Below are 14,866 nucleotides of genomic sequence, written 5' to 3'. Positions count from 1 at the left end.
CTTTTTGTAACTTATAAAATAGTTGGTTGTATTATAACATATGTTCTGCTATTTTTCTTTGTTAATAAAAATACTTTGATTAAAAAAAATTGTATACATTGTTGAATTTGTTTTCCTTGTGAATGTTGCTTATATGTTGCTATGTGTCTGTGATGTGTTTGGAACTAAGTTTTGCATTGCACTTGTGCATATGCAATTAAACTCGATTTAGATTTTGAGTTTGACTTTTCATTGCACTGTGTAACACTAAATCTAGCAAATGCTGTAAATTTTCAGCACGTTAGGCAGCTTCTGTGGAAGGAATAAAGGAGTATTAATGTTTTGAGTCAGTGATCTCAAAACAGATTTCTGTATCTGTAGTCATTTGCTTTTGTGCTCTGATTTTCTGTTCAAGCTCTGTTGTAGTTATGCCGAGAGATCCTTTCCTGGTCTTCACAACAGTGGAAATTTCACAGTATTTTTCCTCAGTGGCCCCTCCTCTCTCTAATCACTGAGTGATAAGTGATGCAGTGGAGTGACTAAACACCAGCTGGTTAACACAGCAGCTGGGCTGGCAGATTCCACTCATTTTGCTAACACTTTAATTCAGACTTCAGTTTCAAAATGCTGCTCTGAGTTGAAATATCTATAGGGCCTTGAAGTTTTTTTAATTGATTGGAACTTGAATTTCAGCCTCTGATTTTCGACAGTGCTGCAGTTTAGACGTTGCTAATTGTCAGCTCATTTCTTAATTGTAGTCAGCTGGTATTTTCCTGCTTTGGTTGGCAGAGAGATCTGAAAGAGAGATGCTTTGGAACAAGCTTCTGATTAAAATAATGATGCAGGTGATTGGAGAAACAGACTGATACTTAGTTATATCCACAGGAAGTATCAGCTGCTTTTTAGATTTTGCCTTATTCTGCAATGTAAGTCATTTGGCCACCACGTTGGCCATCTTTCAGAACTTGCTGCTTGTCAGGACAGTCTATTCAACAACATGGACAATAATCATTTGATTTATATAATTAAAAAAAATCCTTTGACTGTGGGAGGCTGTGACCTAGTGATCTATTTCTTGCTTTTAGGAACTTCTTCCTCCAGGTGCTGTGGTTTCCTCCTGCAGGCCAAAGACATACCAGTTGTTAGGTTCATTGGCCGTTGTAAATTTTCCTGTGATTAGGCTCAGATTAAATCGGAGGATAGTTGGGTGGTTGACTTGAAGGGCAGAAGGGCCTACTCCGTGCTGTATCTCAATAAATAAATTTAGAAATCAAATGTTTGCAAAACTTGTTTTAAAATAGAAGTTACATTTATCTTGCCTCAAGTATATGATTGAACTATTACATTGACCAGTCTCATCCTTAACTTTCTTCAGCATTGTTATATATGCATTGCTATCCAAGATATATTTGTCAGGTTTAGTTTTATGGAAAGTTTAAATTTGATCTTGTTGACAAAATGTATCATTTGTACTGAAAGCAAAGGAGAAAAAAAATCTTTTTTTTCTCCTGTTGGGATTTAAAGAAACGAGAGCTGTCTGTGGTGACATTATTTTTTGAGTAAGCATCTTGTCTTTCTGTACTTTAGCTGAAAGTAGGCAGTTTCTTAGGTCCTCATGTCCTCCTAACTGGTACAGCTTGGTTCTCTTTCATTCCACTGTGCTTGATTCTGAAGGTGTATCTTGAATGCTAAATTTTGGAAAGTAATTATTGACTTGAGATCTAACATTTGAGGAAGGAAGGAACCTAGTTTGTGTTATTTATGGTGTGTGGGTTTGATTGTGTGATGGACAATGTCCAGTGATCTGCGGAGGAGGATTCAAACGATAATTTTAGTGTATTTATTTCCAGACAATGAAACAAAAATTGGCTGTAGGTAATTGATTTGAGCCTGGTGAGTTTACTTTTTGGAAAAAACAGAATTTAAAGCAAAATTTAATCAAATTCTGAAATGACCCATTTGTTGACCAAGTGAAGGTTTCAAGAAAAATAAATCAATACAAATAAGTAATAGAGTCCCTTAGATTTATATTGAAGATTTTTCAACAAAGTCAATATTATGAAATCATGTTTGTGTGTTGCGATTCAGAATATCTACAGCTTGGCATGTTCATTACAGACATAGTATCGCTGTCACAAGGACTGGTGTAGCCTGATCTTGAGTATGACTAAATTATTTTAAAGTTTTTGTACTTCTGAATAAACAGTGGGATAAGTCTATCTTGCAGAGAGCCCATGGTTTCTTCCTTGATGAAATAGACCACTTCACTTGTTGAGTACTTATTCTGCCTTGTATTTGTCACTGTTATCTATATTATTGTCTTCTCCTTACAATTTGATGTTGTGCTTTTTTCCTCTCTATTGAGGTTTTGATGTTAATTTAGTCTGTGTGATCTCACTTCAGTCTTTCACTTTTCAAAATCAGGTCCTTCCCGGTTTATGAATGCCCAATTTATGGACAGATTATACGTACTTTGAGATGCTGGCAGGATGGATTTACTGAAGACATCTGCAGTTGAAGACATCTGCAGTGTGGGAATGCTGTTTGCAGTAATATCATTGTATCTTGCAGAGAATTCTGAATGATTAGAGTTAAGTGCTCTGGTTTTTGCTATGTCCTTGGCCTATTTTATTTAATATGTTGTCAGGTGGCTGAATATCTGTCTTGTGAACTATTCAATTTGTGAACAGTTTTCAGAATGGAACCCTCTCTAATCTGGGGAGGATCTGTAGTCCATGCTGTGCTATGTAATGAAGAATTTTGGTGAGTCTTGAGTTTTCTTTTAACTTGTTACAAAGCCAGTGTAACTTGTCTCACTTGTCTCACCTATTACCTACAGAATGCTGGTTGGCGGTGTAGTGGCATTCACATCTGACTTCAAGGCGGGTGGTCCCGGGTTTGAATTTGGCCAGCTCCTTGCACGCTTTCTATCCACGCTGGATTGAGCGTTGAACTAGCAATTTGGCCTCATAAGAAAACAGATAAAAATGCGAAAGAACCTGCAAGGTTGCTGCCCAATGCGTCACAAGGTACAGAAAGGAACAACAAAACAAGTACCCATGTAGCTTTAGCTATCCTGGCAAATGATTTTGAGGTTCACTAGTATTCTATTCCTTACTTTTGTGTTGGATATTGCACAGCTTGCGAACAGGCCAGATCTCGCTGCTGGTTCTGAATCTTAATTGTGTTAACTATTAGCTTGATCTGTTCCTATTGGATGAGGTCTTGCCTGGAGACTAGGTCTTGAACAACGTAGTCCTCTCATGTAAATTAATCAGATCAAGACATAAATTGCCCACAAAATGTTGGCAACCATCAAAGCCATGCCACTAAGCTGTGCTGGCTGTCAAAGGTTTTGAATGTGTCTGAATATTCCTGCTTCAAAATTTATCAATTTACAGTGTTACGAACCCCGTAACTGGGTCACTTACCAGCAAAGATAGAGAGGTCCGTTGAAGTCTGATGGTACTATTTTTAACAGTATTTATTGGTAAAAATGCACAAAAATAATATCAATGCAAACATACAGATAATATACGTCGTCAATACTAAATCTAAAAGTGCGGGTATAATAATAATCAATAAGAAATAAGCTCTATCGTTGTCTAGGGGATAATGTATTGTCCGATGGAAATATGAAAGTCACTCAGTTCATTCAGTTCATACAGGCTTCAGCCTTTGGGGACCACTGGGTTTTCAATTGTTAGAGAGGGAGAGAGGTTTTGAGAATAGACTTGCCAGCTTTCCTTTATCCGCTCTTGATCCGTATTCGTCCTTTAGCGAGGCCGTTCCGTGGAAGACTTGTCATCCGGGCAAGGATGGACACACACACAAGCCTCCACCGGTCTCATACGTTTCTCCTGGTGCGTCTAAAGGGGTTGTTCCCCAGACCCTCTTTTATCCTTACTCACGGGGTCTCAGATGTCAATCAGGTTGGGATGATGCAATCCCTCAACCAGCGCACTCTGGTCATTCCCTGAGGGCTTCAATGAATAGTACAGGACTCAATACACAATTCCGTCTCCAAGAGACAATAGTCATTATCAATGGTTCCGCCTTTCTGGGGGCCAGGACACATTCCAAACCCTTGTGGATTCTGCGTGTCTCTCTCTCATTTCCTGGGTCCCAGACCTGAATTAATAGCGATCTTGTGATTCTCAAAAAGGAGGGGGCTACTTTGTACCCTTTGGCCACTCAGAGTTGTGGCACATTCGTAACAACAGTAAATTAAATCACTTAAGCTACTTAAAATTTAAACATGTAAGCAAATCTAATTAGAACAATAAAGTAAGTTATCTTAAACTTTGAAACTGCCTTTCTGCATACAACTGATTTGGAGTTTGGAGCTCATTTGGAGTTTCAATGAGCAGATTCTCTAGTACACTCAGAAGTGTTGGCACTTCCCACTAAATTCTTGCCAATGCCTTTAATTTCCCAGATTCTGTTTGTCTCTGTTTACTGTGAATTTCTTGGGTATTTAAGATGCTCAGAATTCTCAGCATATCTAAGTATTTGACTACTTGGACTGATTTTTTTACTTGCTTTCCATGATCATGTCACCAGAATGGAAAAAGAAATAGCATGCTAATGCTAATTAGCCTTGCTATTATATTAGTATCGCTAATAACCCTTTTGTTTATTCTCAGATTGTTAGATATCTTACTTAAAGTGCAGAAATCATCTTCAGTAGTTTCATCCAGGTACCTAAAATGTTTAAAACAGGGGTTCCCAACCGGGGGTTTGTGGACCCCATGCTGAATGTCCATGGCATAACAAAGGTTGTGAACCCTCTGGTTTAAAGTCATTAATATCATTAACTCAGAAAATCATCTTTCTGCTTCTTTATTGCCTTCACTGGCTGGCTGACTGAGGGGATAGAGAAAAATAACAGCATCCCAGTTGTTGGCTGGATAGTTTCATCGTCAAAATAAAAATGTTAAGTTATGAAGGAAGCTCCAGTATATTTTGCAAAGAGCAAAAGGAGTTAATCCCATAGTATTTCATGAAAGGTGAATTACACCCTGTACATTGACTTTTTTGTTGAGGTTTGTTGAAGAAGGCAACACTGCCGTAATTTATGTGCCAACATTGCTTGGACTTCTTGGAATTAGATTTTAAAATTATTTGCGTTGCTAATTGCTGAATATCCAAATCAAACCGTAGCAGGGAAAATTGGGACCAGGCTGAATACAGCAAGCAGTTCTGTGCTAAGCTCTTTCAAAAGTTGTGAACCTAATGACTGAAGGACTGGGAAGAAACTGCAGATTCTATTGTGTGGGCTAAGCGGTGCTTCTAATGTAACAAAATATCACATGATAATTCACAGTATTATCAAGCAAAAACTGATGGTAGACTTGATGGAACAACTTAAAAGGTGAGGTGATTGAAAACTTGGAATGGAAATTTTGGAGTTTAAAGCATTCTTTCAGTGACAAAAGAATTAAAATATGATAACAAGAAGGCTAGATTTCTGAGAGTCTAGCATTCAGTCAGGCTGTGATTGAACCATTGATGAATATGAAGCTAAATGTATTAATTATTTAAAAAGTATGACATTGTCAGACCAGGAGCCATTGTTGATTGGTGAACACCTAGGTAATGGGTGAATGGATCTTGATGCAAACTACAACCAGCAGAGTTCTGATAAACTCAGGTTTAGCTTCAGTGGATGTGATGTTGGAATTAGTGGCTGCATATAAGATGGGAATGAAAGGTTGAGCAGCAGGTGAGTTGACAGGGATGTAGAAGGGCATTGTTATGGAGGTGGCAGTAACTAAGTTTGGCAAGAGGATTGTTAGGTATGAGGATGATGTTGTTCAGAGCTCTTTAGAAGTGAAGAATGAGACACAAATCTTGTGGTTACAGCCATTTAATTCAAAGTTAATTGTAGTGCCAGCCTGTACCAGCAAGTTAGGTAAGTTCTGAGACATAGCAAAAGAACTTGACCATATGCTTTCCTTTTATCTTGCAAACTAGTCTGGACCAATTTTAAAAAAAACCTTTTAACAAGTATTGATTGATTCATGCTTCTGCTTTGCAGACAAGGAAACTCACAGAAGTATATAACCAAGTATACTACAGTTAAAGGTTTACAGCCAACAGTTAATTATGCAAACATGCAAGCATAAAAACAGTAAAACTGCAAAAAAAAACACAAAAAAGTAACAATCTGGACCCTAATCCAAATATTGGGTCGTCTGGAGCTGTTTTCCAGATGATTTATAGCTCTAAGTTTGTAAACAGCTTGCTTGGTCTGAAACAGTTGCCAGACAAAGGGATGAAGTTGAAGGTTCTGTGCCAGATTTAGATATTGCTAAAGAAAATAAGGAGAAAGAGAGAGTGATAGAATTGAGTAAGTGCGGAAAGAGCCTTTAGGGAAATTGAAGCATTTTCTAAATTTAATTTTTGTATTTGTACAATTAAACTATAAAAGAAATATCAATTTTGAAGCATATAGTCTTATTTTCTGTTTATATAACAATTTATAAGACGTAGGTGCAGAATTAGGCCATTTGCCCCATTGAGTATGCTTCACCATTACATCATTGCTGATTTATTTTCCCTCTCGACTCCCTTCTCCTGCCTCCCGTCACCTTTGGCCTTACTAATCAAGAACCTATCAATGTCTGCTTTAAATTTACCCAATGACTTGGCCTCCATAGCCACCTGTGGCAATGAATTTCATAGTTTATCACCGCCTGACTAAAGAAATTCATCCTCATCTCTGTTCTAAAGGGTATTCTATTCTGAGGATATCCCATGATTGGAAACATCCTGTCCACATCCATTATATCTAGGCCTTACAATATTCAATAGGTTTCAATTAAATTCTCCCTCCCCCCATCCCATTCTTCTAAACTCCAGTGAGTATGGGCTCAAAGCCATCAAACACTCCTCATACATTAACATATATACATGTAGTCCTGAGGTTCTGTGACTTCTCAGATGTTGCAGGATGTGAAGCATTTGTGAAGCTTGGGATAGGTTTTGCAAATTTTTCCCATTTTCATCTGTTTTCCTGGATGTCATTAGCTCACAAACATCTGCAAGTCTGTCTCATTCTTGAGAATTTAAATTAACTCAGAATCCAAGAGTTCCAAAGTAGAGACAAGTGCTTTCTGATAATCCCACTTGAATGGCCAGGCTCTTACTTTAAAGTTGCTTCCTGGTTTAGTGCTCCTTTTTCTAGAGTGTGTATTTGTATTTTATGTATTTTTTTTTTGTTGTTTTGGATGTTTTGACAGGATCGTCTTTTGATCTAAGCTCACTGAAGTTCTGCAGCTTTTTGTGTTGAAGATTGTGATATTTATTGAAATGTTTAATGCTTTTGGATAAGAAAGTACTTGAGCAAAATTACACTGATTATTGAAGTAAACAGCACAATACACAATAAATGGCCCTAAACATTGCAAAAGGTGTTGTATTAGGGCTTCTTAAAAATTTCATTCTGGGGCCTTTTTTATTATTAGTGCTTGTCAAAATTGGGAGTTTTAGTCATTAGGGTGTTTCCTGCAGGAGATGCATCAGCTTTTCATCTCTGGGTTGTAACTGACTTGGAAATTGATAACAGCAGGAACAGCAGATCAGTTCAAAGTCTACAGATTATCTCGGGTTTGTTTTAAATCATTTCTGCTTATGCTTATACTGTTTTAGCCTTTTCCTGCAGAGTCCACCAGGACACAGAAGTAAATGGGATTGATAGTTTGTATGTGCATTTTCAAGCCCATGTGCAGTTTTCATATAGCAGAATGAATATATATATTCTGCTTAATTGACATTAATTGCAAGTACAGAGTTTAATTAATGGTTAAGGAAGATCTTACAGGACTGAAGCATTTTTCCCTCAGACTGAGAAACTCATTCTAATTATCATTACTCAATCTATTCCAGGTGTGTCAGTGCTTCCTACAATAGTTATTAGAAAAAAATAAACATTTATAGGACGTGGTGGGTGTTGGTGGTAAAGACACCATTTATTACTCATCCGGTTATCGGTGATACAGTGATAGTGAATCACCATTTTGAACTGCTTCAGCCTTGCAGTAAAATATCGTAACTTTTTAAAATTTGAATTCTAGACCGTGTCTGTATGTTTTGGATTACATGGAACAGTACAGCACAGGCCCTTTGCCCCACAATGTTGTACCAGACCAATTAAATTAGTAATCGAATGGCCATTTAAACTAATCTCTTCCACCTACACAATGTCCATAACCTTCCATTTCTTACAATTTTATGTGCCTATCTCTTACTGTATCTGCTTCTACCACTATCCTAGGCAGGCATTCAGACATCTGCCACTCTCTGTGAGAAGCAAACTTGCCCCTCACATCTGCTTTGAAATTGCCCCCTCTCACCTTAAATGCAAGCTGTCCAGTGTTAGACACTTCACCCTGGGGAAAAAGACACTGTCTACTGTTATCTGTCTTTCATAATCTTATAAACCTCAACCCCCACCACTACAGAGAAAACAGTCCAAGTTTGTTCAACCTTTCATTATAACACATGCTCCAATCTAAGCTGCATCCTGGTAAGCCTCTTCTGCACCATTTCTAAAGCCTTGACATCCTTCCTATAATGGAGCAACCAGAATTCTATGTAATATTCTAGACACAGCCTAACTGGAGTTTTATAAAGCTGCAATATAAATTCCTGACTTTTGAACTCAATGCCTTGACTAATAAAGGCAAGAATTCTACACGCCTTCTTAACCACCTTATCAACCCATGTAGCTACTTTCAGGGAGCTATGAACTTGGATCCCAATACCCCTCTGCTCATCAACACTGTTAAATGTCTTTCTGTTAAAGATGTACTGACTTTTTACATTTGGCCTACTAAATTTCAGCACTTCACTTCTGGTTGGGTTAAACTCCATCTGTCATTTCTCAACCCATATCTACAACTGATCTATATCCAGCTGTATTATTTACCAGTTTGCTATGCTAGCCACAATGCCATCAATCTTCATATTGGTGATTATTCAACCATTGTAGATGTGAGAGGAGTTATGAAATTTAAATCCAGTATCAATGCAAGAATTCAGTGATGTTAGTGCCTAAGTAGGTCTTGATATTATAATTGCAGGAGATACGATGATATTTTGTTGGTAAAACAACATTTTAAATGTGTTCAGTATAGGTAAATGCCACGAAAAAACAGTTGATGGGTAGATTTTTCTTTCCTTTCGGTTAGTTCTGACGAAGGGTCTTGGCCCGAAACGTCGACAGTGCTTCTCCCTATAGATGTTGCCTGGCCTGCTGTGTTCCACCAGCATTTTGTGTGTGTTGTTGTTTGAATTTCCAGCATCTGCAGATTTCCTCGTGTTTGATGGGTAGATTGAACATTTTGGCTATTGACATTATAAAATTGAATGATACAATTTGATATACAGTACCAATTTAGCATGAATGTATGGTGCAGAAATGCAATAGAAAATTGTGTCAATAAAAAAAAATCCTTTTGGTGGATAATATCTAGTGAATTCTACAGCTATGAAGTAATTTTTAAAAGTTCAATAGGTAGAGGTTTTTAAACTATTTGGTCACATATAATCATTTAATTTCAGGCCTCCCTTACTGTGCACCAGCTGGCAAAGGACTGTTGCTTGTTGTGTCATCATGAACGTAAAGAATGGGGGACTCAGCAGAATGGGATTGTAGATCTCAAGAAGCTAGCCAATTCCATGCCAGCATTGACACATGGCCTTCTGGAGCATATGCCCCTCTGGATATGTCAGACCTGTCAAAGAAGAGTGGAGGAAGAAGAGCAACGCGCAATTATTGAACAGGCTCTAATGGTAAAAGTAAGCTTTCTTAATAATGTCTGCATTAACTTAAAATGATTCTGTGCAAAAAGTAAATGATTGGTTTTCGTCATTGTGTTCTTCATGAATTCTGAAATTCAGTGGATTCTGGTTAATTGGGACACATTGGCTGAATTAAGCGGCTGTCCCAGTTAGCTGAAGTTTCATGGAAATAGTCAAAAAAGATATAAAAAGACAAGCTACCATTTAACTGAGTAACAGATTATTTTTATTAAGTACAGATCAAATTAAAACACTTTCAATACTACTACAATATTATAAAACTGTGTATTAGTTCCTAATAGTTATTGATGGAGGAATTCATCCTGTGTACGCTGCTGTGTTCTTTTGATTGACTTGAAATGAACAAAATCAGTGCAGACACTTAATGCAGATAATGGACTGCCTTCATACAATTCCTTTAGACGATTACATCCTCCAAATCTTAATTTTCATTGTAAGGTTCAAGATGATTGTAGATTCCTTCAGATTCTTTGTATTTCCTAACTTGAGATCTTCCTAACTGAGATTGTTTCGTTTTCACCTCCATTTGTTTCTGGCATCTCCAAGCCTGAATGCTTGAAACCACAGTTAACACAACAGTTTTGAATTGTCTTGCCGCTTATTTCTCACCAACAATCTGTGACAGAATCACTGCTTTTGCAACACAAACATACACAACTGATGCTATTTAAAAACTGTTTGTTCTAAGGAAGGTGTCATGTTTAATGGCCATCCAGGTGCACGTGATTGACACTAGTTGGAAAATTGGACAACAATCTCCTATCCCAATTAAGTGGCATAGTGTCCCAAATAATGAAAGGATGTCCCAGTTGTTTTCTTAATTCATTTTTGTTCTTTAAGATTTGTCCCAAGTAATTGGCTGCCCTGATTATCTGGTGGCCCAATTGACTGGAATCCACTGTATTTCCATCCATATCATCAACTTCTTTTTGGATTACACAATTGTAGTCAAACTTGTGAACTTAATGATCAGTTAGGATATGTTATTAGCACCTGTCATCTTAATTGTTGCTGTTTTTAGCTTCTGTCCATACCACCATTTTCCAAAATTTTACAAAGCCACTGTGTTGAATTCATTGATGCCAAATTGTTTTGCTGTGATAGGAAACGTTAACCACCTTTTCACAGGATTAAGGGATACATTAGGTTTCATTGAATGGTTGTGTCTTGGTTGAAATGATGTTTCATTTGGTGTTTGACAAGAAGGAGAGCATGAATGGAATCAACAGTAGAAGGAATCATCATGTTTTAGTGGTAGCACTGTTGTGTGTGACCCTTGCCTTTCCTGGTGGTGTGCTGAGGACATGATTGAGTTCTAGCACGGCTAATATTCCTGCAGCCATGAAGTGATTGAAGTGATCTTAATGCCTTTTGGCTCTGTGGAGTGAGTAAATGTGCAAAAGTTGCTTTGTGATGGTAGGTACTGGGTTGCTGGATGAATACTGCTGTCAGTCCTGAGATTCAAGTTTGCATGCAAGACAGCACAGTGAGTAAGTAGGGACAGTGAATGCCCCCGAGATGGTTACTGTGTTTGGGTGAGTTGTGGGAAGAAGGGTGGAAACAGTCGTTTTCATTGTATTAAATGAGGGTGATGACAGCGAGACTTAAAGATGGCTGGTCTGTCAACACATCGTGCTGACTAGTGTGCATTCCTGAGCTGTGCACTTCAGTGCTGAGTGATTGTAAAGCTTGCCCAAATCTGCTAACCACCAGCCCCACCAGCTCTGCTCATTGCTTTTGTGATTCATTCTACTTCGCGTTATGTGGTGATGCGATCACCGTTTCATTGTTGTAGGAATGCCAGATTCATGGCACAGTAAAGAACAGACATTCTTTTGAAGCACAGTGGGCTATATAGCTGCAAATGTTAGTATGTAAGAATCAAGGGTGTTGTAACTAATCAGGGCTATGCATCGTAACTGTCCTTATGCCCAATTTAGAAAAATTGCAAACAAAGCTATGTTTAATTGTATTGTGTAAATAATAATTTCTACATTTCCCCCACACTTGATTTATTTATGGATTATGTTCATGTGAATGATTTGTTCTAAATTAGCTTCTCCAAAGAACGCCATTCATAAGTGAGAGACACATAAAGTACCTTGTAAAGGTATCAGCCCCAACCCTTTGTTCACTACCTGGGATTTTGATCAATTTAACTGAGATTTTTTATTTGTGAATCACATGCTCCTTTTTTGCACAGTGGAAACCAAAAGAAAAGGGAAAATTGTAAAGCGTGAAAAATGAAAACTATAGGAATATAATGAGGTGGAGGATAAATGCATGGCTGAGGGATTGGAGCAGGGGTCAGGGATACAGATTTCTGGATCATTGGGACCTCTTTTGGGACAGGTGTGACCTGTACAAAAAAGACGTGTTGCACTTGGATCTCGGGGGACCAATATCCTGGTGGGGAGGTTTGCTAAGGCTTTTGGGGAGAGTTTAAACTAGAATTGCTGGGGGGTGGGAACTGAACTGACGGAGGAAAGGGAGGTTGGCTCACAAATAGAGAAAGCTTGGAGACAGTGTGTGAGGGAGGATAGGCGGATGATGGAGATGGGATGCGCACAGACCAATGGTTTGAGATGTATCTGTTTTAATGCAAGAAGCATCATGAACAAAGGAAGTCATGGAGGGGTTGTCAGCGGAGTCTCTGTGGGTGGAAATTAGGAACAGGAAGGGGTCAGTAACTCTACTGGGTGTTTTTTATAAACCATCCGATAATAACAGGGACATTAAGGAGCAGATAGAGAGACAGATCCTGCAAAGGTGTAATAATAACAGTGTTGTTGTGGTGGGAGATTTTAATTTCCCAAATATTGATTGGCATCTCCCTAGAGTGATGGGCTTAGATGGAGTGGAGTTTGTTAGGTGTGTTCAGGAAGGTTTCTTGACACAATATGTAGATAAGCCTACAAGAGGAGAGGCTGTTCTTGATCTGGTTTTGGGAAATGAACCTGGTCAGGAGTCAGGTCTCTCAATGGAAGAGCATTCTGGAGATGATGATCACAATTCTATCTCCTTTACAATTGGAGTAAGCAAAAATATGAGGCTATCAGGCAGGAACTTGATAGCATAAATTGGAAACAACTGTTCTCTGTGGCAAATGTTCAGGGGATATTTGCATGGGTTTCTGCATAGTTAGGTTCCAATGAGACAAGGAAAGGATGGTAGAGTACAGGAACTGTGGTGTACAAAGGCTGTTGTAAATCTAGTCAAGAAGAAAAGAAGAGCTTACAAAATGTTCAAAAAAGCTAAGTAATAATAGGGATCTAGAAGATTATGGAGCTAGCAGGAAGGAGCTGAAGAAAGAAATTAGGAGAGCCAGAAGGAGCCATGAGAAGGCCTTTGCTGACAGGATTAAGGAAAACCCCAAGGCATTCTACAAGTATGTGAAGAGTAAGAGGATAAAATTTGAGAGAATAGAACCAATCAAGTGTGACAGTGGAAAAGTGTGTATGGAACTGGAGGAGATAACAGAGGTACTTAATGAATACTTTGCTTCAGTATTCACTATGGAAAATGATCTTGGCGATTGTAGGGATGACTGCAGTGGACTGAAAAGCTTGAGCATGTAGATATGAAGGAAGAGGATGTGCTGGAGCTTTTGGAAAGCATCATTGGATAAGTCACCGGGACCAGACATGATGTGCCCCAGGCTACTGTGGGAAGCGAGGGAGGAGATTGCTGAGTCTCTGGTGATGATCTTTGCACCATCAATGAGGACGGGAGAGGTTCTGGAGGATTGGAGAGTTGCGGATGATGTTCTCTTATTCTGGAAAGTGAGTAGAGATAGCCCAGGAGATTATAGACCAGTGAGTCTTACTTCAGTGGTAGGTAAGTTGATGGAGAGGATCCAGAGAGGCAGGATTTAATAACATTTGGAGAGGCATAATAAGATTAGGAATAGTCAGCATGGTTTTGTGAAAGGCAGGTCGTGCCTTACGAGCCTGATTGAATTTTTTGAGGATGTGACTAAACACATTGATAAAGGTAGAGCCGTAGATGCAGTGTCTATGGATTTCAGCAAAGCACTTGACAAGGTACCCCATGCGAGGCTTATTGAGAAAGTAAGGAGGCATGGGATCCAAGGGGACATTGCTTTGTGGATCCAGAACTGGCTTGGCCATAGAAGGCGAAGAGTGGTTATCTATGGGTCATGTTCAGCATGGAGGTCGGTGACCAGTGGTGTTCCTCAGGGATTTGTTCTGGGACCCCTACTCTTTGTGATTCTTATAAATGACCTGAATGAGAAAGTGGAGGGATGGGTTAGTAAATTTGCTGATGACACAAAGGTTGGAGGTGTTGTGGATAGTGTGGAGGTCTGTCAGAGGTTACAGCGGGACATTGATAGGATGCAGATCTGGGCTGAGAAGTGGCAGATGGAGTTCAACCCAGATAAGTGTGAGGTGGTTCATTTTGGTAGGGCATATATGATGGCAGAATATAGCATTATTGGTAAGACTCTTGGCAGTGTAGAGGATCAGAGGGATCTTGGGATCTGAGTCCATAGGACACTCAAAGCTGCTACGCAGGTTGACTCTGTGGTTAAGAAGGCATACGGTGCATTGGCCTTCATCAATCATGGGATTGTGTTTAAGAGCCGAGAGGTAACATTGCAGCTATATAGGACCCTGTTGAGACCCCACATGGAATACTGTGCTCAGTTCTGTTCACCTCATTACAGAAAGGACGTGGAAACCATAGAAAGGGTGCAGAGGAGATTTACAAGGATGTTGCCTGGATTGGGGAGCATACCTTATGAGAATAGGTTGCGTGAACTCGGCCTTTTCTGCTTGGAGCGACAGAGGATGAGAGGTAACCTGATAGAGGTATACAAGATAATGAGAGGCATTGATGGTGTGGTTGGTCAGGAGCTTTTTCCCAGGGCTGAAATGGCTAGCCCAAGAGGGCATTGTTTTAAGGTGCTTGGAAGTAGGTACAGAGGAGATGGCAGGGGTAAGTTTTTTACACAGTTAGCGGTGAGTGCGTGGAATAGGCTACCGGCAGTGGCAGTGGAGGCGGGAACAATAGGGTCTTTTAAGAGACTCGTGGATAG

At 39.1% G+C, this 14,866-nt stretch overlaps 1 protein-coding gene across 7 annotated transcripts in view; it reads left to right on the top strand.

Moving 5' to 3' along the window:
• fam193b (family with sequence similarity 193 member B) overlaps window positions 1–14,866 on the top strand; it is a 100,203-nt gene that overhangs the window by 15,425 nt on the left and 69,912 nt on the right. For 2 of the 7 annotated variants that reach the window (XM_073067740.1, XM_073067739.1), the window contains exon 2: window positions 9,547–9,783. The exons of 2 other annotated variants lie outside the window; for them this stretch is intronic. In XM_073067740.1, the coding sequence (XP_072923841.1) occupies window positions 9,547–9,783 (237 nt within the window). Of the gene's footprint in view, window positions 1–9,546; window positions 9,784–14,866 lie in introns of those variants that run through there. 3 more of the 7 variants (XM_073067741.1, XM_073067744.1, XM_073067745.1) reach the window with 3 other exon arrangements.

This window comes from Hemitrygon akajei, chromosome 15, assembly GCF_048418815.1.
Source record: "Hemitrygon akajei chromosome 15, sHemAka1.3, whole genome shotgun sequence".
Lineage (NCBI taxonomy): Eukaryota > Metazoa > Chordata > Chondrichthyes > Myliobatiformes > Dasyatidae > Hemitrygon > Hemitrygon akajei.
Note: the sequence above shows the minus strand (reverse complement) of the source record. Positions and strands in the feature narration are given on the sequence as shown.